The 27,919-nt window shown below is 47.1% G+C and overlaps 1 protein-coding gene across 16 annotated transcripts in view; it reads right to left on the bottom strand.

Moving 5' to 3' along the window:
- The window catches only part of UBR4 (ubiquitin protein ligase E3 component n-recognin 4), a 128,205-nt gene that overhangs the window by 10,061 nt on the left and 90,225 nt on the right, over positions 1 to 27,919 (bottom strand). For all 16 annotated transcript variants that reach the window (XM_070610751.1, XM_070610752.1, XM_070610759.1 and 13 more), the window contains 24 exons: positions 26,468 to 26,558; positions 26,040 to 26,124; positions 25,748 to 25,875; positions 22,563 to 22,692; positions 22,280 to 22,437; positions 21,424 to 21,533; positions 20,582 to 20,723; positions 20,110 to 20,191; positions 19,609 to 19,782; positions 17,046 to 17,167; positions 15,665 to 15,862; positions 14,858 to 14,938; positions 12,490 to 12,577; positions 11,839 to 11,966; positions 10,890 to 10,997; positions 10,178 to 10,297; positions 9,247 to 9,437; positions 8,605 to 8,778; positions 8,140 to 8,239; positions 4,120 to 4,338; positions 3,090 to 3,203; positions 1,970 to 2,112; positions 1,385 to 1,510; positions 70 to 264 (listed from right to left, as the gene is read on the bottom strand). In XM_070610751.1, coding sequence (XP_070466852.1) covers positions 70 to 264; positions 1,385 to 1,510; positions 1,970 to 2,112; positions 3,090 to 3,203; positions 4,120 to 4,338; positions 8,140 to 8,239; positions 8,605 to 8,778; positions 9,247 to 9,437; positions 10,178 to 10,297; positions 10,890 to 10,997; positions 11,839 to 11,966; positions 12,490 to 12,577; positions 14,858 to 14,938; positions 15,665 to 15,862; positions 17,046 to 17,167; positions 19,609 to 19,782; positions 20,110 to 20,191; positions 20,582 to 20,723; positions 21,424 to 21,533; positions 22,280 to 22,437; positions 22,563 to 22,692; positions 25,748 to 25,875; positions 26,040 to 26,124; positions 26,468 to 26,558 — 3,207 coding nt within the window. The remainder of the gene's footprint in view (positions 1 to 69; positions 265 to 1,384; positions 1,511 to 1,969; positions 2,113 to 3,089; positions 3,204 to 4,119; positions 4,339 to 8,139; positions 8,240 to 8,604; positions 8,779 to 9,246; positions 9,438 to 10,177; positions 10,298 to 10,889; positions 10,998 to 11,838; positions 11,967 to 12,489; positions 12,578 to 14,857; positions 14,939 to 15,664; positions 15,863 to 17,045; positions 17,168 to 19,608; positions 19,783 to 20,109; positions 20,192 to 20,581; positions 20,724 to 21,423; positions 21,534 to 22,279; positions 22,438 to 22,562; positions 22,693 to 25,747; positions 25,876 to 26,039; positions 26,125 to 26,467; positions 26,559 to 27,919) is intronic.

Here is a 27,919-nt window from a genome sequence, read left to right as displayed (position 1 = left end):
TGGACAAGCTGGGAGATCTTGGGGAGAAGGACAGAGGGTGGGCCGGCCAGTAGGATGCGAGATACTGACGTGTTCAGGACGTAAAGCACAGTGTGAATGATGTACGGGATCAGGTGGATGTTGCTCTCCCGGCCGCCGCCGCCGGTGTCCGCGCTGAACGACTGCTCCATGGCGAAGCGCAGGAAGAGCAGTTTGATGTCGTGGATATTGAGCTGGTACGTGGGCTCCCGCTGGCCTGTGCATTCCTGGAGGTAAGTGTTGTGCCTAGGGAGAAGGAGAACAAACGCTGAAACAGAAGCCAGTTCCCTGCAGAAAACCCAGTTTGGAAGGCAGCTCCCTGCCCGACGGCGGCAAAGCTTACAGAAACGGCTAGAGGAATGACAGGGAGAGTGGAGGACAAGGGCTGGGCCTAGGAGGAAGACAAGAGCAGAAGGCATTCTCATTTCTGCCGTGACTGAATGAGATGCTCTCCAAGCTTTGACGAGAACCTGCCAGTTCTGAGGGGACCCATTTCTTGATGGACAATTGTCACAGGACCTACCATGGCCGCATCTGAAAGTAGAAATGCACTTCCACATTTTGGAAGAAGAAATGTAGAACTTATCTATTCTGACTGACAAGGTTATCTATTCCTGAGAATCATCTCTTCAACCTTCAAATACAAGTTTTTTTCTATGTCAATATACATCGCCATCTATCTGGGCCCTGCCTCTTATTAACTGTGTGACCTCAAGTAAGTTCCTCAAACTCTCTGTGCCTCAATTTCATCTGCAGAAGCTATGTTATAATAACACACGGTAGGCATGTCAATATGTTGCCGCCTGTTATTTTCACCATTAGTACTGCCAGGCACCTGTTTTATGGTAAGTACCTTTACATCCCTGAGCTGTAAAACAGGCCTGGCGGTGGGGCGCCGTTCCCCAAGGCATCAGCAAGAGACAGGCCCTCTGAGAAGCTTTAGCTACTCTACTCTGGACTTTCAGGAGGAGGAGGCCTTGAGGGGAGCCTGACTCGCCCACGCCACTGGACTATTTGTGCTCGCTACTTCAAACTCAGAGGCACATACTGTAGAAGTGAACCCGGGGAAATTCTGGCCTCAAGAGTCAAGGCAGGGGTCCCGTGTCTCAGGTCCTAAGACTGACAATGGAGAGGGAGCAGATAACTAGAAATCCTAGGCGGCGCACCAGACCCTGAGGGTGCTGGTTTCCCCCAGCAGAGGTCCTCTCTGCTCCACCAGCTCCCCTGCCAGAAGCAGAGAAAGAGACGTGGGCTCCCACTGAAGGTGACAGGAAACGGTGTCACCACCGCTGGGCTGACCGCAGACCTTCCCCCATGTCGCCTGGGATTCCCCTCTTTTCTACCATGCAAAACGCTCAACACTCACCTTGCCAAGCAGGTAGCAAAAGCCGACTCGGGGACGTGTGGCCCCCAGACGGGGAGGAGCCCGTTGCACTTGGTGTTGGCGTTCTGAAGGGCAGCGCTCTCCCACTCTTCCCGGCCTCGAGCCAGCCTGGACAGGGAGAGCAGAGACAAGTGACTGCTGGAATTAATTTGGTGAGCAGGCGCCTGGGTGAGTTGGGGTAGAGAAGGGTTTGCTATCACTATGGAAGCGAGTGAGCCCACACTCCTTCCTCGACAGAGAGGATTAGCCATTTGCAGCCTCGATATGGTAAATGCCATATCTTCACTGCTTCAGATGGCTGTCACCAGCCTGGGGCCAGAGCCAAGTGTATTTTCCGAGCCACATGGCAAGAATGGCTCTTGGGCCTCTACGGTTTAAGATTGAACACCCTACACCCCAGAGACTACGGAACAGCATTAAAACCTCAGGGCTGGCGGTCCCTTGCCCTCCCAGTCCAGGGCCTTGGGCAAGCTGCCCTCCCTTCTCAAGTAACACAGGTGTCTAGAGCTGAAGCAACATGCGGGAGAGGCCCACTGCAGGAGTCACTCAGCAAGAGGCAGGACCTACCTGACGGCGGCCAGATGGCAGTCGTAGTGCACGATGTTGAAGTGGGACACGGTGCTGTAGCCCTGCTGTTTCCGGGGCTTATTCTCCACCTCCTCCAAGGCCACCCGCTTGGTGAAGGTGTAAATGCCCAGGACCTTCGTAGGCTACAAAGACAACATCAAAAAGAAAAACGCCAAGCAAGCGCTGGAAGGAGGTGAAGCAGAGCCGAGGGGCCCCAGGTGTTAACACTCCTGGGGAGGAATGTGTTCAGAAGAGGGAGTGACGGTGAGCCCTCAGACTCTTGGTTATGTACTTGGCCAGGCACAGCCCTAGCGAAATGAGCAGTGTGGGGAGCAAGTGAAACTAAGAAGATGGAAAGGCAGCAATATAAGTCTGAACTGTCATTCTTTTCTTTCTGCTTCATTTATCTGAAAATGAAGAATAAAGTGCCGTTTCGATAAGTCACTTGCTTTTCACAACTTATCAGGCAGCTCCGAGGAGCCTTGTTACAGCAGACTTACAAGTCTCGCAGCCCAGGGCACTTGCCCTTCAACAGCTTGGGTGCTAAGCAGTAAATCCAAGCTGAATGGGAGAGGAGCCTAAAAAGTCCCCAGGGGAATAAACAGGTCACTTGCTGTTCTGCTCCTTTTAGGTGTAAATCTAGTTTGGCAGAGCCTACAAAGTTAAGGTCTTAATCTTCTCTCCAGATGTCCTAAATGGAAGCAGGATAGTGTGATTTTAAAAGGCTCAGGTGCGGAGTCAGAGAGGGCTGGGCTAAAATTCTGGCTCTGCTATGGACCTTTGCTTTCTCATTCAGAAACTGGGGCTTTTTACAGGTTTAAAGATAAACTTATCCAGTTACATAAAGCTCTGAGCACAGAGCCTGGGATACAGAAGGAATCCAATGAGTGGTCGTTGTCAATGATGACGATGAAGACAACGACTAATATTCAAAAGATAACTAATGCTCAGGTCAGTTTGCCTTCCTGCCTTTAAAGAGGACAGCTGGCTCTAAGATGCAAGGCTTGACCCTGGTCCACTAAGAACAAAACGGCCTGCCAGACAGGGACACCACCAGAGCAAGGGGCCAGGCTGCACCGTCAAGGCCAGGCCCTCCTGACGCAGGCCCAGCAAGCTGTACCTGGAACTTGTAGCCCTCCCTGCAGATGCAGCACGTGAGGCCTGGCTCCTCAATCAGCTCTTCCATCTGCTTCAGGAGCGCCGTCTTGGTCACCACCTGGCCCTTTTCATTCGTCTGTAGGGGGAGCCCAGGCAGCACGTGAGAAAGGCACTTCCACCCAGGCTCCCACCCAAGCTCAGGGACACTCGGAACGGGGCTGACCTTGCACATACACTAAAAGGTCTGTTGCATCGAAAGGAAATCTCTTTAGTTGGCTTTAATGAGGGTAAAGACCCAGATTCTTCTGCTATTCTCTTCCTACAGGAACCACTGAAGCAGAGGAAACCATCCAGATGGAACTTTGGCAAGTTGCCACTTGCCACCAAAAAAGCCCCCTTTCTTTGTACCAGCAATACCAAGGCTCAGCTGCCAAGGGCTGCTGCACTATGATTCATTTACTGTTCCCATGGGAGTTGAAAACTGCTGACACCCAAGTTTGCTGGCTTGGACAGGACTATTGCTTCCTCCAGGGTGGACAGAGAAAACGGCACAGAGCCCTTGGTGTCAAACAGACCCAAGTTCAAACTCCTGTCAACAGATTATTAGTTATGTGCCTTGGCCTATTTACTTCACCTCTCAGCCTCAATTAGTTCATCTGAAAAATGGGTAAAATAACATCAACCTCATAGAAGCACATAAGGGCTTAAATAAAATCTTACAAGTAAGGTGCCTAAGTATAGTGCCTGGCAAATAAATCCTAGGCAAACAATGGATAGCATCATCATTTTCACCGTTTGTGTGACCCTGTTAAGTCATTTAACCTGAGTCTCATCTGTATAGTGGGACAACAGTCACACCTCTCAGGGTTGTTGGGAAGACTGAAGGGGAAGCACCTAGCACCGTGCCTGCACACCTAGCTCCCTCCTCCCGCTGTCCAGCCTTCGCCTTCACCATCCCCAACCCCAGCTCTGTCCTGAAGCACAAACGCCTGTGCCACAGCCAGCTCCTCAACAGTGAGGGCAAGAACATGGGACTTGGGGAGCGGCATTACCGTCATGCCCAGGGTGCCCAGAGCCTTCTGCCTCATCGCCATGGCCATGCGCTTCTTCTCAGCCCGGGTCTCCCTGCGGGCCGCATCAATCTTCTTGTTCACATCAGGGTGCTCCCGCAGCGCCTCCAGCAGGTTCTCTGCCAGGGTCCCAATGCCCTCATCGCTAGACACCTGCTCCAGTTTATGCAAGTTTGTGATGGAGTCAGTTCCGATCAGAACCTGCCAAGAAGGGACCAGAGAGATGCATGCCTCCAATTATGTAGATAAGGATTCTTCCCAGGAGCTTAAAGGTTTAGAAAAATCAATGGAATGTGCACAATCTCATGTTCTCCGTTCAGGTTCAATTAGATCCTTTGATTCCACACTTAGAGAGATACAGACAAACGGAGGAGGGGTCAGCTCTGCCACTGACCTTGGACCAGTCACTACGCACTTCAGCTCCAGCATCTCTATCTATAAAATGGGGTGGCTGTGATGATGATGATTAGAGCACATATGTAAAGCATTCAGGCACAGTGAAGGGGGCTAAGATTCCCTGGAGAAGCAGCCGCTGATGGGGCCTGAGTGGTGAACTCAGTGACTACGCCTAGCAGAGGAGGCCCTTGACATTCCCAAGGACTCTGCTAAGTTCTTCATCTGGAGCCCTTTGGGGCCACCAAACCCAGGAGCACAGGAGTCTTCTCAACCTAGAGACATTAGAGGTACCACCACAAGCAGGAGTAGGGATAAGAAAACACTTTTTAAGAAGTAGATATTAACAAGAAACCCCCATGGTTGAAAAGGTTGGCAGTCACTGCACTACAGCACCACGCTGTGAACAGGGACGCAAGAATATCAGAACACTGAAGGCAGGTGTAGCCTGAAAAAGCTCTCCAGCTGAGTTCACTGAGCAATCCCACCACATCACTGAAATCCGCACCACCCTCACCACAAGTGAATTGATGACAATTAACTACATATTTGACAATAAATTGAAAACAGCAAAGTAAACCTGCAATGTGACAGCTCAGCACTCAACTCAGCTCACTCCCTAGCTCATAAATCTATTCTCATAGCAGGTACGCTTCAAATTTGTGCCTCAGCAAAATTACAGGCTATCTCACGTCTCAAACTCCTAAACAGTGAACCCATAGTTCAACTCCCTACTGAGCTCCTCCACAGGTCCCCCACACTCAACATCGAGTGTTTATTGTGTGCCTATGTGTGAAGCAGAGCTTTGGAGGTTGGGGTAACAAAGACCGTACCCTCCTAAAGCTTAAACTCTAGTCAGGAGGACAGACCACACATCAAGTCTAGTGTAATGAACTCTCCTCCACCTCACCTCAAACCTCCTAGGTTCTCCACCTCCTTTAACGGCACCACCACTCACCTTGTCACCCAATCCAGAAACTATGCAGAATTCTTGATTCATCCAGCAATCTCCAAATCCATTTATTCCACCTCCCAGATCTCTGGTGAATCCGTTCAACTGTCCACCTCACTAACTAGTTCAGGCTGCCATCATCTCTCACCTAGATTATGATAAAAGCCGGCCAATTGTTTTTCCTACCTCTCATCTTACCTTCCTCTCCACTTCACCCTCTATAATATGGCCAGGAGCACTGCCCTCAGGAGAAAACCCACACTTCCTTCCCTGGAAAGTGTGATCCGGACCCATGCTTATGTCTCCACCATCAGCTCCTGCCATGCATCACCTCCCATATGCAAGTGCTTTCAATTCCAGGAATGCTTTAAGCTCTCTTGCCTCTGAGCCTTTGCAGACGCCATACTGTCTTCTTAAAAATCCTCTTTCCGAATTTAAAACTATGGACCAAGAACAGTTTAGTGGATACCAGGGGAAAGGTGGGGTGGGGGGTGGGCACAAAGGGTGAAGTGGTGCACCTACAACATGACTGACAAACATTAATGTACAATTGAAATTTCACAAGATTGTAACCTATCAATAACTCAATTAAAAAAAAAATGCAAAAAAAAAAAAAAATCCTCTTTCCTTTGACCCCTTCCACAGCGCATTTACCTCAGTGTTCAGTTACCCCTATGTATTTGGCTCTATCTTCCACCAGACAGTGAATTCCCAGAGGCACAAGCTGTGACTGTGTTGTTTGCCACTTTTACCTCAACCTAGCACAGGTACACAACAGGTGCTAAATAAATATGTGTTCAAAAAAAAGTGAATGGTCAGAAGTATGAACACCAAGTAGCTAACCAGATAAACCCTGATTCTAAAGAAAATAATTCAATTTATTAACTAAGAACAGCCTGGAAATCCCCTGACCTGAGTTCTAGGCTCATTGTGCTGCCACTAGTCAAATCATAACTCTGTTCCTTGAGTTATCCACATTCAAAATAGAGATGTTAGAGGATAGAGAAAATAACATACGTGAAGACTCTCATGTAGGAAAAATTATCTCCACAAAGATGTACTAATTATGACTACTTCCCCTGAATTGAACAAAAATAACAATATAGATTTGAATAAGACATACGGAAGAATTTTTACTGTAACCAAATTACCACATTTTTCAAAGGTGTCATCAGAAGATTACCAAATGAGAATGTGAACTATATTCAAGGCAGAACACTATAAACAGAAAAAAAACCCAGCCCTGAGGACTCCCAAAACTCAACACTTGAAAAACAAAAGATATGAATGACTGAAGATACAGAGAGGAAGCACATGCAAAGGCGGGTAGCATCGTTCCCCATTAGGAAAATACAAGTTACAACCACAGTAAGAAATCACTATATGTCTATCAGAATGGACACAACCAAAAATAGTGATACCACCCAGTGCCGGCGAGGGTGTAGAGTGGATCACTCATGCACTGCTGGTGGGAATGTAAAATGGTGCAGTTACTCTAGAAAACAGATTGGCAGTTTCTTGCAAAACTAAATATGCAACCAGCAATTGCACTCTTGGGCATTTACCCCAGAGAAATGAAAGTTTACATTCAGACAATCCTGCACATGAATGGTCATAGCAGCTTTATTCGTAATAGCCCCAAACTAGAAACGATCCAGATGTCTTTAACGGGGGGATGGTTAAGCAGGCTGTGGCGCATCCATGCCATAGAACACTACTCAGCAATGAGAAGGAACAAACTATTGGGACATGCGATAAGCTGGATGAATCTCCAGAAAATTACGTTGCGTGAAAAAAGCCAGTCCCAAAAGGTTACATATTGTATGATCCCATCTATGTAACATTATTGAAATGACAAGATTCAAGAAATGGAGAAGAGATCAGTGGTTGCCAGGGGTCAGAGGCGAGGAGATAGCAGAAGGTGGAGGGGGCTATAAAAGTGTAACAGGAGGGATCCTCAGGTGATCAAACTGTCTGGATCTTGACTGTACCAATGTCAATATCCTGGTTGCGATATTGTACTGTATAAGTTTTGCAAGATGTTACCACTGGGAGAAACTGGGTAATGGGCACATTTTCTCTGTATTATTTCTTAACAACTGCATATGAATCTATAATTATCTCAAAATAAAAAGTTTAATTAAAAAAACATCCAGTCTGGGCCAGCTGGGATGTATGAAGGGTAACAGATACCTCAGCCCAGTGAGGAAGAGATCAGAAATGAGCAGCAGAGAAGAAAAGATGGGCTTCCTGAGAACTAAGTTTTCAGCTGCCTGAGGCAGAACAGAAATGGTGGTGATGGTATTACAAATGCACCAGTGACTGGCCAGAAATAAAACTGTTTTACACTCTGGCCAGCCAGACCCTCACCATTTACCTGCTGCTCAGCTGACCCATGAGATAATGAAGCCCCACGTAAGAATGAGTTGAATGAAGAAATCACAACTACAACTAATCCTCTCTGCATACAGGGACGAACCAGATGACTCTGAGTCCCTTCTACTCTATGAGTCTTCTGTATTAGAGGAAGTCATGTCTCAAGGCTAGTCGAGGTGCTATCTTCATTCAGTCATGGGAGATGAGAAGGGAGTGCATGGTTCCCCCACACTACATGTCCTCTCTCCAGAATAAGGTCCACATGCACGCTGGCTACTCACCTGGGTGGCAGGGTGCTGGATAGCCAGTCCCCGAAGAAGCCTCAAGATAAATGGTAGGGCTGGGCGAGACAAAAACTTTTTCCAGATGTCAGCATCCAGACTACAAAGCAAAGGAAGGCTTATTAGCAGGCCAGAGAAGCAAATGCTACCTAGAAACCAGGTGTTGACTATGGCATGTTTAAACATGACCCTTTAAGAGTGCCATAAAGAATCACAAAGGACCAGCCAGTTCAGCTGAGGAGCCAAACAGAAAAGAATAATCTTAAATAGAAACCGAAAAGCTGCCATCCCTCCCATAGCCCCACAAGGCTCTGCAGTGGCTGAATGGTCCACCTTGGTAGTTTCCAGAAGGGGAAGGAGACCCCACAAAGGGTAAAGGGGAACATGTGATACTTTATGCCAAGAAGTTCAAAAGGAACCAGGAAGAGGAGAAGGAAAGCAGGCACTGACACAGACGCTTCTTACTTCTTGGCACTAGGAATGTGCTTTTTCATATAGTCAAGTGCATTCTGGGTGATTCCTTTCTGGAGAATCAGATCTTTCAGCTGATGCCCATTGCTGTTGTTCTTGATGCCGGCTGCTATCTTACAGAAGCAGTCCAGGAAGACTTTATCATCGCCACTGTGATCTTCATCATACCTAGGAGGAAAGAGCAAAGAGTCCGAGGGTGTGAAAGGAATAACATAAACTGATCACATCATTCTCTTGGTTAACAATCTTCAACAGCCTATAGGATCAAGTCTAAATTCCTTGGCATAACATAAAAACCCTGCTGATCTGGCTCCTGCTACCCCTCCCTCTTACTTCTACTTTTTCAAACTCCTAACGTTCTCTTGCATTTTCATGCTTTTGCACATGTGACTTCCTCCATCTCGTCATACCCTTTTCCCATCTCACCAACCACTTCACCTTCTCTGTGTAGCCAATTGCTACTTTAACACAATTTATTTCAATCATTGACTCCCCAGTTAGACAAGCCCCTTAAAAAAAGCCCCTGGCACACAAAAATCTAAGAGAAATTCAGGGGATTCTTCCTCAGTCTCAAGGAACTAATTCAGGGTTTTCATGGGGACTCTCACTTAGCTGTCCGAAGTCCAACCAACATACTTATCAAAGCTGCAGTATGGCTTGAACCGCTCCACCAAGATCTGCATTTTCTCCACCTCTCCAAAGGAGAGGTATGGGATGATGCGCAGCAGGCCCTGGAGCACGCTAGGGTTGGAGCGGACAAAGGTGCTGTTGATCTGGTCCAAGAGCATCACGAGTTGATCTTTGTCACCCGTCAGGAGGAGGTTGCCCTGCAACAGGAGAGAGGAAGGAAGACCCATCAATGGAGTCAGGACTTTGGCTGCAGCCAACTTCTGATCCCCAAAGGTCATCCACGTCCATCAGAGCCATCAGAAGTGGCCCTGAAACTGTGTCTCAGCACTTCCTGGGAAATAATCAATACTGAGTTCCACTTAATAAATTAGTTTCTATGATGGCTCTGTTAATAGTCTCAGGTGGTCATAATACACCAATACAATCTCTCCTCCCCCAAGTGAATGAAGGCCACCTGCTATTCATTTGGTCTCATCTCCAGCCAAAACATCAGCACCAGTAAGAATGGAGGAAGGCATGGGTGCAGTAAGTGGAGAGAAACTGAACTGGGAGTTGAAGACGGGGCATCTAGGCCTGATTCTACCAGTAGCCAACTATATAACTTTGAACAGCTCACTTCATTTCTCTGGGCTTGGGGTTTCCTCAACTGTGAAATGAGGGGTTGGACTAAGGCCCCTATTAGCTGGAACACGCCAAGATTCTATTAATGAGCAGCTTCTGAGTGAAAGAATATCCCTAGCAGCTTTATTTCCTCTGAATCCATAGATTTCAGGCTTCAATCCAGGGATGTCATCTTTAGTTGAGCCTTGGCACTCCCGTGACCTGAGCAGGTTCAATCATTCTTGGTTAATGCAACAAGACACACATGAGCCCGTTGCTGGCAATGAGACAGTGCAGACTCCCAGTGTCTGTGGATGGAACACGGGGCCCCACTCACCTTGTCCTCACTCAGGGGCTCAGCGTTGGACTCATCCAGAATGATTTCCATGATACTAAGCACCTGTTCGGCCACAGCTGCGCCGCCGCTGTCCTTGCTTTCTTGTTCAGCTACAAGGGCCTGTGGGAGAACAAGACCCAGTCACTCTGGGGATAAGACTGCAACCACTCATTGCTGATGGGATCTGTTCCTCAAGGATCTCCTTTATGGTCTTACTTCCCAGAGACTGTGCGTGTGTGTGTATATGTGTATGTTTCTTTCCTGGTTGCCCTGAGGACGATGGTACTTGCATCAGTGTGCAGTGTGGACTGTTTCAGGCACTAACTTCCTCTTGTCTCTGATTTGAATTGAGGAAGGTGACAAGAAAGCTGTGTGTGTGTGTGTGTGTTTCTTTCCTGGTTGCCCTGAGGACGATGGTACTTGCATCAGTGTGCAGTCTGGACTGTTTCAGGCACTAACTTCCTCTTGTCTCTGATCTGAATTGAGGGAAGGGACAAGAAAGCTCTTTGGTGTCATGGCAGTAGCACAGGGGTGAGCCAGCAGGAGGAGAAGGGACAGCCTGAACAATCCATGTCTATGTGGAAGTCAGTTAGACAAACGAAGGGCTTGAAGAGACCACAAATCCATTCCATCTGAGTCCAGAATTGAGATGTCCTCCCCCACCCAGGACTTCCAAGGCTCACTCTTCCTATTTGCAGTCCACACTCTTTACCAAGTTTAGAGTCCCCAGCATGACATTCAAAGTGTTCATTTCCAGCTTGACCAGCTGCTGCCGGTTGACTTTCACCTTCACACAGTAACTGAACAATTTCAGCAGCACCTGACAAGAAAAACCAGCCAAAACCCATGAGACCATCTGAGAGTCTACCATGTGAAGACAAGCAGGAAAGAAACGTTGCAGAGGGGTCATGTACAATCAGCAGGTACTCCTCCTGAAATGCGCGGACAGCAGGGAGAAGCGATCCTTAAGGGGCTGGGATCTCCTGCCAGGTTAGCAATTTAAATAACAATGTTCTCCAGCAGTAGCTTGTGTGGGCTGGGTACATCTCTACCATCTCTAAAACTCGGACAGTGACACCAATTCCTAATGGAATAGGTGACGCTCTGTTGTCCTGGGTGAAGTCCAGTACTAACTCAGACTCTGAGCTAATAGTAAACAGAAAGGTCCCAACGCTCATGGCTTGTGGGAGCTCAGACTATGAAGGGTCATTTAAAACATAGGCACAGTAACATTTGTTCTCATAGCTCCTGGAGGTGAAAGTAATAGTGTTAATATTTGTGGTGCCTTTGGAATCCTCTACCCCTTATTTAGACAGTTGGATGAACCACCAAGCAAAATTCTACAAGAAATGAAACAGTTACTGACAAAATCCATTTAAAAAGCAATAATAATAATCGACACAAGTGCAGTTCTTTGTGAAAGACAATTAGAGATTGGTGCCACAGGTGACGAAAGAAACACAGCAGAAGGCTGCCAACACACTGGTTTTTTGGGAGGAGTTGAGGGCTCAGGGAAGCTGCCAGGCCCTTCACTGGCTTGCACTGGTCCATGGCACCATGCTGCCCTCTAGGGATACATCGCGCAGTGGCCACAAGCTTCTTTTCATAGCAGCCTCTCTCAAAGCAGAAGGGCTGGTCCCACCTTGCTGCCTGCAACTCACTGTTAGAAGGTGGCGTCCCTGCTTGAAATCCTTGATCCCTGCCAGTCTGGTAAGCATGCATTCCAGGCCTCCACACTGAGCCATCACACCGGCCATCTTATACACTTCTTCTTCATCTTCTTCTTCATCTGGGGTGGGCACGGGGGAAGCCAAGCAGAAATGGAAAGGAAGGTGAAGATGGGAATAAAACAGATAGCCCTCTTCTAGGCTGAGAGCTGGTTCCCTTTGCCATATCTCCAACAAAGAGTCAATAAAAGGGGTCAATGTTGGATATTAGATTCACTATCTCACTCCCAGTAGGAGATTTTTTTAAGGTTCAAGTCAATTAAAATTTACTCAAATACATGAAAATATATCCACCACTACAACCAACCAAAAAAAAAAAAAAAACCACTAAGCTAGAAATAAATCTGAACTCAAGTTTCTTGCTAACTGCATTTTTTCCCCAAGTTTTTTCCTACCCCAGAGGTGTATGAATCAGGCCATAGACACTGCACTTTTCCTCAGTTGAAGAAGTAATCCCCCCTCAATTCTGATCAGAGGTACAGGAGAGGATTTTCCCAGAACACCCCTAAGTCCCAGGAGGTGAACCTCTCACTGGCCCCAAATCTCAAAGCCAACGTGCAGCAGTGTCTACGGAAAGGGCCAGACCTGTGGTGGAGTCCAGGGACTCAATAAACTCCTCGGTGGCATCACCCAGCAGCCCCCGCATACGGTACACAATCCTCATGGGCTCTCCCTGAGCAGAGAAAGTTGGAGAAAGGCACTTGTAAACAGGCATTTAATTTCATTAAAACTCTCTGTAATAACTGTAACAACTATTATTTATCATTTTGCTCAGTGCTAAGTCCTATGTTAATTAAGCACTTTATAATTTATCCTCTTATACAAGGTTAAGCAGCTTGTTCAAAGTTATCCAGCTTTATAAGCCCAGGTCTAATTCCAAGCCTGTGCCTCCTTCAGGAGTAGAAACTCTCTAACCAATAGGACCACTACTCAAAGAATCAAGACAAGGGAGGTCACTTTGATCAAACAGCTTTGATTCAAGTCTCAGGAATCAAAAGCAAGAAAAGAAAAGACACTGATCTTTGCATATGGAGATCCTGAGGTGTTCACATAACCCTACAGCAAGGAGAGGGATCATCCAAATTTCCCCAAGTTAAAACCTATAAGCTGATGGAACGATTAGAAATTAGAAGATTACAGCAACTTTACTAAATTCGAGGCTCATGAGAGTCCACTATACGCTGGGTAGTGAGTTAGGCACTCTAGCGTACATAGTATTCTCATTCTGGAGATGAGCAATGGGGTTTGGAGTCACACTGTATGAAATTAAGTTGGAGAGAAGGTACCACACTAATTCAAGCTGCCTGCCTCTAAGCCCGTGTTCAGCTTCAGGAGAGGAAACCCTGGATGGAGAGAACCTGTCAGGAAGGGCCAGTTCCAGAAGTGTTTCTGGCTACAGAAGCCGAGTAAGAACTAAGAAAGAAAACCGCCACAAACCATGGACAGAGACAGAAAGAAACATCGGAAACAGAATAGGCTCTAGTAACTAAAGAGACGGGCTGTTTAACTGGGAAATGGGAGACAAAGTAAGAAGGGAAGCTGATGAAGGCCCAGATAAGAGGCTGCCACAAACTCTGGACTTTGCCAGAACTCCTCAGTAGATTAAGCACACTAATGTGAGGGATCACAGCTTCTTCCTTGCCTCATGGTTCAAAGGCAGAGATGCCCATGTATATTCTTTGGGTTCCATACCACCATTTACAAGGGTGCCCTTGGAAGCCTAGTCTCAATTTTTTATGTGCATCAGGGATTAAATCTGTATCATTCTGTTTTGATGCTAAAACATCAAGGACAAGCTCCACTGGATGGGGCAGTCTTCTGCACGTCCCTCTGCCAACAGCACTGTATCTATCCAACTGGCAGCAAACCAAAAGTAAACAATGTCCAGGATGCCCAGCACAGTGGAAGAAAGAAAGGAGAGAAGCAAAAATATGTAACAAAGACCAAAATGTACCAATAGTACACTACCAATTTATTTTTTTTTTTTTTTTTTTTTTTTCAAGATTTTATTTTTTCCTTTTTCTCCCCAAAGCCCCCCGGTACATAGTTGTATATTCTTCGTTGTGGGTCCTTCTAGTTGTGGCATGTGGGACGCTGCCTCAGCGTGGTTTGATGAGCAGTGCCATGTCCGCGCCCAGGATTCGAACCAACGAAACACTGGGCCGCCTGCAGCGGAGCGCGCGAACTTAACCACTCGGCCACGGGGCCAGCCCCCCAATTTAGTTTCTTAAACTCCACAGAAATATTTGGGACTAAGTATAGAAAAGTTCGCCATGCTTCACTGGCACACTAGTTTGCTGTAATTAAACTATTTGATTCACTTACTAAAGATCCACCTAATAAAGAGAAGAGGTGGGAAGGAAGGGGAAGGAGAGAAAAACATGGAGGGGAAGGAAAGGAGACAGGAAGACAGGAAAGAGATTGAGACGGGAGGAGGGAAAGTGGAAGTGGACTGCCTAAGACTCTCATGAGCAGACAGACGATGCTGAGATGGCTGAAAGGACCAGAGTGCATGCTTCCTTCTTTCCTTCTCCCTCCTCAAGAGTAATTCCCCGTTCAAGTCTCAGCTCTCCAATTAGTAAACAAGAAACTATGCTCCTTGACACAGCTACGGGAAAAATGATCTGACAAGTGAGCAAGCCCATCAAAGCTGAGAATCTCAGTCCAGAGGTGTCGTATACAAAGTGTACAAGACAGCAAGGGTTCCCCAATATAGTGCTTCCTCAGCCCTTGCCCAGCCTGGGCTGCACACAGCCGGAAAACACTTGTCCTCCCTTGAGGCTCTTCGGCCTCACAGCCAGATGCCTCCAGAGGAGGACAAGACGACTGGTTCTCTCCACAGCCACGAAGAGAAGGACAGCTCCTCGGGCGCCGCTCCAAGCGCCTCCTGGGAGAAGCCTGCGTAAGTGCAAAGAGTAAACCCACAGCTCCAAGCGAGGAAACCGGCACCTACCTCATTCGTGGCACACCAGACCTTCTTGTAAACCTCGGCCACAGGAAGGTCCAAACTAATGATTTTATTGTTCACCAGAAGCTGAGAGAAAAGCACACGAGGCTGTTATTCCAAATAATCGCAAGGCAAGTAAATTTCAAGATCAAAGGACACTTTACGGTAGTGATTCATAATTCATAATTTTTGTGTGTCATGGACCTATCGACTCTCCCTCTCTGAAAGATGCACGTGTGTGCAAAACACACAGCATCTTATGCACAATTTCAGAGGTTACAAACACCCTTTACGGAAACCATGGACTCCAGTTTAAAAGTCCCTGCTGAGCACCTCCTATTCTGAGTCCACTTCAGGCTCAGCACCAGAAAAAGTAATTCCCTCTATTTCACCCAAAAAGCTTTTCACCACGTATAATGCCAGACCCTAGAGGTTATCTGCCAGAAGGTACCAGACACAGGGCCAGAAATCTACACAGGGGCTAAAGTGCCAGTATTCAGGTAGCTTAATTAACTTGGAATCACTGGGAAGCCACTGCCAGAGCAACAATAATAATAAGAGCCTACACCATGGCAAGCAAAAGCCATTAGCCATTTGCTTACTGCATGCCAGGCATTGGGCAGAGCCCTTCACTGGTAACTAACCTTAACTCCAGGTGAGGCAGGTAAGTGGGAATCATTAGCCCCCGTTTACAGAGATAAGGAAGCTGAAGCAAGCTACCTGCCCAAGGTTAATCAGCTACAAAGGATAAGAAACTGGATTTGATCCCAGACCATGCTCTTAATCATGGCAGCACTGTACTATGCTTATTACCTCCATGCCACTGTCATCCTCCAGAAGAGCCACCAAGTCACAGTCCTGGCAAATCTTGTTCTTTATGTCCCTCATAAGTGGCCCAATGCCTGGCTCATTGCTGCTATATGGGTTCCCAGGCATCCTGCCCTGTAAGAAGTCTTCTTGTTGGGGATCCTTCTCCAGGGTCACAAAGAACTCAGTGACTTCATTCTCCTCCTAAGGGACAGAGAGAAGGACGCCTCAAAAGGGATGGCATAAAGACATGTGTAGAGGGATAGCAGAGGTCTTTTAGATTTATACCATGCTACCTTGGTCCATGGACACTCTGAGGGAAACACACCAAACTCATCCAGCCCCTTACACATTCAAAGATATAAAGGATAGGAAGCTCAGAGGTGATTCAAAAAATCCAAATACAATTCATCTAGCCTTAAATATCAAGCATCTCCTCTGAAACTCAAGGGTGGATTAGGAGAGAAAGCCTAACAAAATAAGCAGATGAGGAGTGACATATGAAAGCTGCATTACTGAAACAAGGGGAGAAGAGGCTTACCTCCTCCTGCTCATCTCATGCCAATGCCAACCAATCTGGGGCCAGATAACTTTGTCGGACGACCCTCAAGTCAAGAAGAGGGTCTTCCCTATGATACCTAATGCTCAGTATGCACAACCCCAATGATCGCTCCTCATCAACTGACGATACTGCTGTTTTTCATCCTTCCTCAACAAGAGGGGGTCTTTGGATCACACCATGCTTCTATATAACTCAGCCTAGGGAAACATGCATTGTGTGCACAAAAAAAAGGGGGAAAAAGAAGGAAGAAAGTAGGGGGCCAGCCCCGTGGCCGAGTGGTTAAGTTCGCACATTCCGCTTCGGTGGCCCAGGGTTTCGCCAGTTCGGATCCTGGGCGCGAACATGGTACCACTCATCAAGCCATGGTGAGGCAGCATCCCACATGCTACAACTAGAAGGACCGACAATTAAAATATACAACTGTGTACTGGGGGGCTTTGGGAGAAAAAGGAAAAATAAAATCTTCAAAAAAAAAAAAAAAAAAGAAGGAAGAAAACGAAAATTTCTTTATAGTCTAGCTCATTACTGCTTCTTTCATAGCATAACTGGATTGGTAAGCAGCAGGATTTTGGCAATGGGAGGGTAGACATGATCTTGACCTTGAATCTAGGAAATATGATCAAGGAAGGTCATCAAATTTCTCATCATCAGGAACAGGAAAATTAGGAGAATGCTTCTGTTTTATGTCCGTGGAGTTTTCTAAAATGTTGAGTAAATGGCCCATAGCTGGTAAGTCTGCCCATGCCTATAATGAATCACCAAGAAGCTTCATGGCAAATGGCTCATGCTGTGACCCTGAGAGCCAGGGGAAGCATCACTGCTTACAGGATAAATGATGCTGCAGAGCCTCTCAAAGATGAAGACAGGAGTCCGGTAGTCATCCAGATTATAGCGCTTGGCTGTCTCAATGCACACAGCCATGAAGGCCTTGGTTTCCGATTCTGTACCTGCCAGAAATCAAAGTGGCCAAATTAGTTAGGAAAGAGCTTCACACACAGAAACCAAGAGGAAACTTTAACTGAAGTACTAACACTGACAGGTTCTTTCTGCCTGGTAAGTTTTTAAACGCCCAGGTGGCAATATCAATATTTCAATTGGAAAACTTAAAGCTGATTGATTTTTATACTCAGACCACACTCCATCTGAAAGCCTTAATGCCCAAGTCAACACAATGATTCATGGTTAGTTGTGTACATGTCCAGCTCCCTCTTGGAATTTTTTAAATTATTTTGGAATCATAACCTCCTTAAGGACAGGAATTAAGCTTCATTCAGCTTAGCATCCTCTTGCCCAGAATTGGTGCTCAAAAATGTCAAACAGTGAGTGTAACTGTATTTCACTCAAATCAAAGACAAGTTATAGTTTTAAGCTTCATTCAGTAGGATTAAGTAGATTGCCATCTAGAAGCCAAAGAGACAACTGTAAGTCACACAAGAAAGAACATGTTCTTTAAAAGGGTCCAAATCGGGGCCGGCCCTGTGGCCAAGTGGTTACGCATGCTCCACTTCATCAGCCTGGGGCTTCGCTGGTTTGAATCCTGGGTGCGGACCTGGCATGGCTCATGAGGCCATGCTGAGGTGGTGTCCCACATAGCACAATTAGAGGCACTCACAACTAGAATATACAACTATGTACTGGGGAGCTTTGGGGAGAAGAAGAAGAAGAAGAAAAAAAAGGAAGATTGCCAACAGATGTTAGCTCAGGTGCCAATCTTAAAAAATAAATGAATAAATAAAAGGGTCCAACTGACAAGGTCATAAACCAGCTCAGCATGCCATGATGAAAATGGCATCAGAAGGACCTCTGTGTCTGGTAATATGGCAGACCTCATTCCCTGAACTACTTACTCGCCACTCCTCATCACTTAAATAATTTAAAATATTCAACTGCCACGATAGCCAAGAAAAATCAAAAGCCAAAAACTAAGAGAAATCAGGAACGCAGGGAAGTTTAGCAAAACTCTGAAGCTGGTTCCTGCCTTTAGCCTTGGTTTCCATAACCTGCCAGGATTGAGAGCTGGATGCAAAGGCCCCCATCTGCCAAGGTGGAGAGCTAGGCAGAAACCCCCTCCCCACCACCCCATACACATAAATCTGGTACCCCAAAAGGCCACACCTTTGGTATAAGGGTCAACTAGAAATAACTCCCCCTCTCCCCAAAGCAAATAACTGAAAGGAAGTTGTCTTCCCTTACAATTTGACACTGAGTAGAGGGAGGAAATCTCCTCAGAGGACTGACGTTCACAGGGGTTTGTGGCTCAAAATCCACACGACCTAGGAGGTCTGAAACACCTGAAGCTCGAACTGCGCTGAGGCAGCCCTGGGGTGACAGTGCCCTGAGGTGCCTTGCAGAAGCAGTCACAAAACCCTCTCTGGAGAAACCCATCTTTGACTTGGGTCCTAAAAATTTCCACATTAAACGTCCAATACAGGAGCTCACAGTCAAAAATCACAAAATACAAAAAGACTTGGGGGCTGGCCCCGTGGCCGAGCGGTTAAGTTCGCGCGCTCCGCTGCAGGCGGCCCAGTGTTTCGTTGGTTCGAATCCTGGGCGCGGACATGACACTGCTCATCAAACCACGCTGAGGCAGCGTCCCACATGCCACAACTAGAAGGACCCACAACAAAGAATATACAACTATGTACCGGGGGGCTTTGGGGAGAAAAAGGAAAAAATTAAAAAAAAAAAAAATCTTTAAAAAAAAAAAAAAAAAAAAAAAAAAGACTTGAAGCACCCTAAGCAAGAACTGGAATAACAAACAGCAGATTCAGATCAAGAAATGTTTCAAATTTTAGAATTATCAGACACAGAAATGTGTTTGATATATTTAAGGATTATAAAAAGGATGGAAAATGTGAGTAAAAAACAAGAGACTATAAAATCTATATAGAACTACAAGAACTTAATGGGCAGATTAAACAGACTACACATAGTAAAGAAAAAACTAACGAACTAAATGATAAAACTGAAGAAATTATCCAAAATCAGCATAAAGATAAAATGAGATGAACACCACAAAAGAGATGTGAAGAAATACGGATGACAGAGAGAGGAGTCCCACAAGGATACAAGAGAGAGAATGGAGCAGAGGCAACTGAAGAAATAATGGCTGAGAATTTTCCAGAACCAATGAAAGACAGCAATCTGAGAACCCATGACTTCTTTCTTCTCTATGAGCTCAGCCCAAATTGACTGAGCCTGGCTCTGGAATTTTATAACTCCAAGAATCAATACTCTCTTGACAGAAGAGTTTCTGTCCTTGAATTTGGGGAGATGTTTGTCACCCCTCCTCTGGCTCTGTGGAACTCCAGGAAATCTGACTGATGGACCCAGGCAGACCAAGATGGGACGTGGGAGTCTGGGGTTCTAGGCCATTGGGCAGTGCTACCTGTGGTCATGTCCTCCAGCATCTCCAGCAGCATATCCTGGGTCTCATCGATCAGCTTAGTCCTCTGCACCACCAGCTTTCGCAAGCACAGGTATCCATTCAGCACAGTACCCACCAAGCGACTTTTAAAGTGCCTTTTGATGGATTCCACCTCGACGAAGGAGGAGAGAAGGCCTGTGGGGAAAGGAAAAAATTCCTGCAAGAGCTCTGGATGAGAATTTGAGCAAGGAAGGTCTGTTTCTTCAAAAGATTACGAGCACCTCAAAAGCAGGGAAAGGCTATCTTTGTGCTTCGCACAGAGCAGGTGCTCCGTGAACTGATCAATAGTGAAAAGGAGCTCAAAAACGTAAACCCATCGATGAGCAGAAAAAGGCAGAGCTTAAGTCTGCACCACGGTCAACATGAGAGGGAAGACTCCAACCCAGCATCCAAGGAACTAAGGGTCAGTCCCCGAAATATACCCAGAGTGCCCCAAAGGAAGGGACTGGTGGCTCCCTCTACCTGTGAGGCTTTTGAGGGCATAGCCCTGCTGCAGATCAGTGCTCAGGGTGGCCTCCTCCAGAGCCAGCAAGCGAGCTATTTCCTAAACAGGACAATAAACACAGTCAGTGTGACAGCACTGCCAATGACACTGGTCACCTCCACCACCCGTCCAGGAGCTTGAAGCACCAACCAAAGACACTCCATCATTTTATTCTAATGATCCCTCAAGCTGAACCTCTATAGAACTCCTTTCCAAGAAGCCAAGGACAGCTAAACAACGTTAAGGGACTGCTTAAAAATTGGAAACCACCTAAATACCCCCAATATATTGATTGCTACATCCATATGATAAATAGAATAAAATCATAAAAACAGTATTTTCACCAAGTATTGGTGGCAAAAAAGAACACCACCAAGTTTCTCTCAGAGAAAGAGCATAGTGGAAGGAAAATTAGGGAAAGGGACTCTCCTGGGCCAGGGGGTGGGATACCTTGGTGATGAGGTTGCCCACATAGGGCAGGACTCCCCGAGCTGCCAGGTAGACTTTCCAGTGAGCGGAAGTGATGAGCTTCTGGTAGAGGGCCAAGTACTCGGCCGCACACTCGCCAGCTATGCTCAGTTCATCCAGGTAACTGCCATCGAGAGAGACAGGGCACCGGGAGAGAACTCTATTAGCTCCAATAGTTCTAAACAGTTCCTCTTTGTCCTTCCATCTTCTGCTCTCCTTCCTTTCCCTTTCCTTCTAGAGGGTGGAGGGAGGGTACCCGAGAAAACCACAAACTTCCCACTTGGGAACTTCTCATATTTGGAAAGAATGCAGAGCACACAACAGGAAATGCGATGCAATGAACTATAAGCATCTGGAACAGTAAGCACCAAAATATGAATACTGGTTATCTGGGCAGTGAGACTGGTTTTTGACTGAGTTATTTAGAAGGCAAGTAAACCCCCAGAGTTTACTGGCCAATGATGGGGGCTTTAGAATCAGACCACCTGGATTCCAACTTTGCCTTCCAGTGGACAAGTTAATTAACCACGTTAAGCTCAGGATGCTGTGAGGTTTGAACGAGATAATGCATGCCAAGCATTTATATGCTCATAGGATCTCAATAAATATTAGCGGCCAGTGCTGCTGCCGCTATCACTACTACTGCTACCACTGAAACTCAGCTTCTCAGTACTTTTTCGTTTCTATGGTCTGCTACATGGACTGACATGCCTACAGAGCAGAGGTGCGCCTCCCATCCCAATTCCCAGAGGATTCCCCTGGGAAAGCGGGGAAGGCTCTAGAAGCAGCCCAACCACCCTCCCTACCCTGCACTCAAATGGTACCTGGTGAGGAGGTCAAGGACCTGCTGCTTGCGGCTGGGAATGGTGGCAAGAGCTTCCACGATGGTACAGGCTGCCTGCCGAGCAGCCTGCGTGGCGGGAGTAAAGAGCACCTACAGGACACGGGAGAGAAGCCCCTGGTTCAGATGACGGCTGTCTCACCAAGCCCCTAGCAGGGCACGCTCAACTGCCACCACCCAGAAGTCCTCTGGGCACTTCTCCAGGAAAAGACTGAAGGTAAAAATCACCAGCTAACACCAGATCCGACTGCTGCCAGCTGGGACAGAGGCTGCTAAGGGGTCTCCTTCACGGAGACTTTCTCCATCAAGGAGTGTGGAGAACATACTCACGATGACTGAACTAGGGAGAAAGACCAGCGGGTATTTTCCTTAGCAAAGACTTCCATACTTCTGTTTTGGGGACACCTATCTGTTAAATACTTACATTTGATCTAAACTAAGTATTTCTTATTTTATATCAATGGACAGATGGATTCTCTAAAATATAATTACTTAAATCCTTTAAAACATCAGCTAGAAAGAGGAGGGAGAGGACAGCAGAAGACAGGAAAGATGGAAGGAGAAAAGAGGAGCATCGACACTGAGGTTGGGTTCGGCTGAGTGGTCAGGGAGGAGAGCAGAGAGGACAAGGAGCTCGATGAGCAGGGCAGAGAAAGCTCTCTTCGGGCCAGTCCACCAGGCTGGTGACTGCAACCAAGAACTTCTACCTACTTCTTATTTGACAGGAAGCAAGAAAGCCAAGAGAAAGCAGAGCAGAGGTGTGGGGAGGAGCAGAAGCAGGATTCTCAGTATCTGGGGCCAGCATAACAGGGCGAGGGAGCTGGAAGGTGGGCACTCACTTGCCGCAGCCAGTTGTTATGACCCAATTTGAGATCCAAGGGGGAGGTCCTCTTCCCCCGACGACTCAGGAACTGCTTCCACCTCCACACATACTTCTCAGTCAAATAGAGATGGCGGAGCTCTGATTTGCTGGGGGACTTCCCATTGCCATCTATCCCTGGCAGGCAAAGGGGTGTAGGGAGAGGTATAAGGAAAAGGAAGTGACAGGAAGAGGGGTTTATAGGGCTGTCAGGATAGGGGTAGGAGAGATTAATTTCCCAAGGCTTGGAGAGACAGACATACCTCGGATAGGAAGGCACTTCTTCCAGGCTTCATAGGATGCTTTGGGGTCTCTCTTGAGCCACAGTTGAGCCTGGGCATGGATCTCATTGCAATATGGCTTAACTGTGGTGAGGGCCTCAACAGGCACATCCTGCAGGAGGAAAGCAGAACAAGGTGAGAGAGCACGAGGGCACAACTGAGCCACAGCTCCAGTACAGTGGCACTGGCACCCCAAGGGGACATATGCAAAGGCAAGAAGATCAAAAGGATCAACATTCCTATCTTTTATGCCCGAATATGTGTTCCTGTTAAAGCATTTTGATCCAATTTAGCAGTAGCATCTCCATGCTGAGCTTAAGGTCACTGATTTTGACTGCGCAGGATAAGATGTAGCTGGCTTCCTACAGACAATCCTATAGCCCCATACACTAATTCCTATCCCAAGGCTGATTTGCAGTTTCCCAAACATAAATCTTCAAGGGATCACTGAGCAGTCTCCAGAATTTAAAGAGCCATTGGTAACCAGAACTAGCCTGTACATCAAAGTGCTTCAGACAGTACTCTAAGCCAGCAGTTCTCCAACTTTTTGGCCTCAGAACCCCATTATACTCTTTTTTTGGGTGGGGAGGGGGTGAGGAAGACTGGCCCTGAGCTAACATCCGTGCCAAACTTCCTCTACTTTGTATGTGGGACGCCACCACAGCATGGCTTGATGAGCATTGCATAGGTCCACAACCAGGATCCAAACCCACAAACCCCAGGCGGCTGAAGCGGAGTGTGCTAACTTAACCACTATGCCACCAGACCAGTCTCCAGTTACACTCTTAAAAAACTACTGAGGGCTCCAAAGAGCTTTTGAGTGTGTGGTTCTATCTATCGATAGTTACCATATTAAAAATTAAAACAGAAATTCTTAAAATATTTATGAATTCATTTAAAAATAAGAATAAACCCATCACTTATAAACTTAAATGACATTTTTTATATTTTTTCAAAACAAAAATAATCTAGAGAAAGGAGTGGCACTGTTTCATAGTTTTAAGGATCATTTAACGACTGCCTTAGTAAGACAGCTAGATTCTCCCACTTGCCTCTGCCGTCTAACTGTTATGATACATTGTTTTGGTTGAAGTATATGACAAACATCTAGCCTCACACAGATACTAGTTTAAAAAGAGAAAAATATTTTAATAGCTTTTTCAATTAATTGCTGATTTCTTTCTTTGATACTATACCAAAATTCAATATACTATAGGTTCTTAAGGACTGGCTATAATGTGGAATTTGAAACCAATCAATAAACTTTTCATATTCCATTACACAAAAATTCACCTTTTACCCATGCATGATTCTGTAGCGTGCATTAGTCATTCGGAAATTACTGGTTCACTGGGTTGCGCCAATTCCTCTTGAAGTGACAGGCTCACTTCATTTATTTTTCAAGAAAATGTCTGCCAAACATCCAATTCTGAATACCCACAATTTGCCTGTCAGTCGTTCTTGCAAGCACAACCGCGCTTCCAGGAACAAGGCGAGGGTTTAGCCTGCCTCACAAACAATCACAGTTTTTCCTCAAGACGCCACCGTACTTTGGTGCACAGCAGGAGCACTTTTGTGTACTTCCTGCATTGTCACACTGAGTATTAAAAAGATTGGTCAAGAGTCAAGATTTACCAAAATTAACCTGTACTGCTTCATCAAGGATGCTCCTGAATGCAGCCGCACGGCTGCAAAGACCAGGACCACAAGGAACGCTGGGGGCTGCCTGTCAGGCCAAGGCCCAGCGGGCTGACCAGCGTTGATTCTCCACCATCAGCACAAATTTCCAGAGGGCAAAGGGCAATCACGCCTCACAAAAATTACAAAAATAACATTGACCTCACAGATTCCTCAACAGTCTCGGGAACACCCAGGGATGTGCAAGCCAATTTTGAGAAGTGCTGCTCTCTCTAGGCTGAAACTAAGCAAAATGTGAACATCGACACTGGGCTTCAGAGCTTAGAGGATACAAATTCTGCGAAAATCTCCTTTTGCCTCACACTGTGGGAAAAATGGCAGTTACGTGGGGACGGACCAATTTTACTTGCTGGGAAACAGAGCCTCCCGGGCACCTCGGTCCTGCCCTTTCTGAGGACCGTCTAGGCAGACCAAGACAAGGGACATGTAAACTGTTCAACGTCGAGCTTCCTCCCTAGTACTTGGCACTCAGAAAGCAATCTTCCTCCAGTGAATACTTTGTTTCCCATTAAGGGACTCCATAAGGATGGAGCAGGAATCAGAATGGCCTGGGGACCACAAAGGGGGATTGGAGGCAGGCAGCCTCAGGCGTGGCCAAGAAGAACTAGGCCCATGTATTCTACAAGCTGGTACAAGCAAGTCAATCTGTGGCTCAGCTATAGTTATTTTAGGAAAAAACCTGGCTTTATTCATTTACTTAACAATGACTTACTGAGTGGCTATTATATGTTAGATACCATGCTATGCACTAGACACAAAAAAATATTACTAAACCGACAGTCCCTAGATTCAAGGCGTTCACAGCCAGCCTACCAGAGAACTGGATCTTCTAAGGAGCAGCTAACAAAGAGAAGGAAAACATTCTAGGCAAAGACAGCATATAGCCACAGCTAAGACTTATTAAGAACTAACTTGGGCCAGACACTGCTCTGAGCACGAGATCTCCATTAAGTCATTTATTCTTCACAACACCTCCAAAGTGTTGAATTCCCATTTTATAGATGGGGAAACTAAGAACCTACGGTAAGTAACTTGCCCAAGGTCACAATGCTAGTAAATGAAAGAGCTGGGATTTGACACCAGTCTGCTTCAGAGGCCAGGATTTTCACCACGCACAATACCACATGTGCAAAGGCACAGGGGTAGGAAAGAACCCCATGCTCTCTGGGAGCTGCAGTCATCTGACGTGCCTGGAGAAAGAGGCAGTCCTCCACGGGTAACTGCTTTGTTCTGTGCTTTCGTATGTTTGTGTTTATCTTATCTTGACTTTCCTCTGACAAACCTTCCTTCTCAGAAACCCCAACCCATCTCTGTTGAACCACAGCAAAGGAAGCGATGGGGTCCCCACCCCCCGAGGTCAGGCGAGTTGAGGGTAAGGCAGAGACCTTCAAGAGGCAGGGCACAGTGCTGGTCGGGGCAGGAGGGGGTCTGCCACCCCGCCCTTCCCTCTTGGACTGCCCGCCCAATACCTTGTTCTTCTTGCTGGTTGGAGCAGGAGGTTTAATCAGCTTCTGCAAGATCCGCAGGCACATGAGGGTAATGTTCTCCACAACCACAGGGGTCTTAATGTTCACAGCCATGAGGAAAAGGCTGAGAGCTGCGGACGGGGAGGCAAGGCAGAGTCACAGTCATAAGCACCTCACGCCTCCCCCAGCAAGGTGTGCAGGCGCAGCGCCCCAGCCTCCCACCCTGTGGCCAGGACTGCCCCTGGGAGCCTTCCTCCCTCGGAAAAGCTCCTGACCAGCTGGGCCCCAAACTCACCGCAGCGTAACCGGAGCTCCCAGCAGCTGTCCTCCTTCGAGATGGAATCTGTCAGCAACAGCATTTCATACTGAAGGCTACTTGCCTGCAAGGCCAACGGGAAAAGACATGAGCAGAGAAGCATTCTAAGGGTCAGTCCCAGGGCTGGCGCTTAGGTCCAACGTCTAATCTGGAGACTCAGAACTCAATGTCCGGTCACCGGTGGCACCATCAGAGAGAAAGGAGAGCTGCAGGCCTTCTACTCCACACTATCCTTCCCCCTGGAGGGGGCTCTGACCTGTGAAAGTCACTCTGGGATGTGCGTTCTGCAGGCGTGCTCGCCGCTGCTTCCCTCCTCAGTCCCCACAATGAGACTAGGGAGCCTGGGGGAGGAGGCCGAGGGCACAAGGAGGGGAGCGAGGGGCAGAGCAGACGGCTGCGCAGCTCACCAGATCAGGATTGGCCCAGTGGCCCTTCAGGGCTGTGGAGACTTTGCCGATAATCAGGTCATTCACCTGCTGGGTGGCTTCCGGATTGTCTCTGGGGAAGCAAAGAAATGGAGTCCTGTTACTCACCATTGGCTGTGTCCTTCTTTTCCTCCTGAAGGAGCCCAGAAAAAAGGAAATCAATGTCTAGGGCTACCTGGCCTTCCTGAGGGCAAGATGACAGCATTGCCCCACAAAACCCTGGTAATAAAAAGGGCATGTCTAGGGCCGGCCCCGTGGCATAGTGGTTAAGTTCTGCATGCTCCATCCACTTCAGTGGCCCAGGTTTGTGGGTTTGGATCCTGGGCACAGACCCACACCATTCAACAGCCATGCTGGGGCAGTGACCCACATATGAAATAGAGGAAAACTGGCATAGATGTTACCTCAGGGCCAATCTTCCTCAGCGAAAAAAAAAGAGGGCATGTCACAGCCACCTTTCCTGGGAGGAGACATGGAGGGAAGAGCAGCACCAACATGTGGGAGATTTTCTCCCCACCCACATCCCAGGCTGCAGAGGCCCCAGGCGCTGTCTGGTGTATCACAGTCTCCAAAATCTAGGTGTGCACTCCAGTCTTCGCCACAACTCTTTGCTCATCTTTCCCAAGTGCCTCCATCTCATTTCCCATAAGGCATCCACATTTCCCATCTATGCCCCTTTGTAATGAAGTCTATATTAATAATAGCAAAAAAAACCAGTTCGTATCATGCCACTTTCTTGCTTTCTAACACGTTCTGAATAAACTCCAAAGTCCTTACAATGGCCCTACAGGATCTGGCCCCCAGAGACCTCTCACTAATTCCTTCTCCTCTGTCTCCTCCTCCATCACATCCTTCACTCAGGCTACACAGGCCTCCTTGTTGCTTCCCCACCATTCCTGGCACACCCCGCCTCTCGGCCTTCCACTTGCCGTTCCCATGCCGTGCAGCCCATGCCTTAGGTACCTGCATGGCTTGTGCCCTGACTTCACACAGGTCCTTCCTCAAGGATGACCCCTCAGAGGCCTCCTTGACTACCTCATCCTAAACAGCAATCTCTGCCACAATCAAGGTTGCCATCCCAGCTTCACTTCTCTTCACAACCTAATTTCCTGACATCGTATTGTGCAACTAGTTGTTTAGTGTAGTTCTCCTCATCCGGAGCATAGGCTACGTGAGGGCAGGGACTTCGCTTCATTTGTCACTGTTTCCTTGGAGTCTAGAACAGTGCCTGGCATTCAGCAGATGCTCAACAAATATGTTTTAAATGAGTGAATAAATAATACAGCAAGTAATTTGTATCAACCACCTAACATGTTCCAGAACTCATGCCACATACTCTGCAAATAATCCACATGCAGCTCTGAATACAGTATCTGGCACATACTAAGCACTCAATAAATACAACTTACTCCTTACACCAATTATTTCATCCCA

The sequence above is a fragment of the Equus przewalskii genome, chromosome 2 (assembly GCF_037783145.1).
Source record: "Equus przewalskii isolate Varuska chromosome 2, EquPr2, whole genome shotgun sequence".
NCBI classification, from domain to species: Eukaryota; Metazoa; Chordata; class Mammalia; order Perissodactyla; family Equidae; genus Equus; species Equus przewalskii.
Note: the sequence above shows the minus strand (reverse complement) of the source record. Positions and strands in the feature narration are given on the sequence as shown.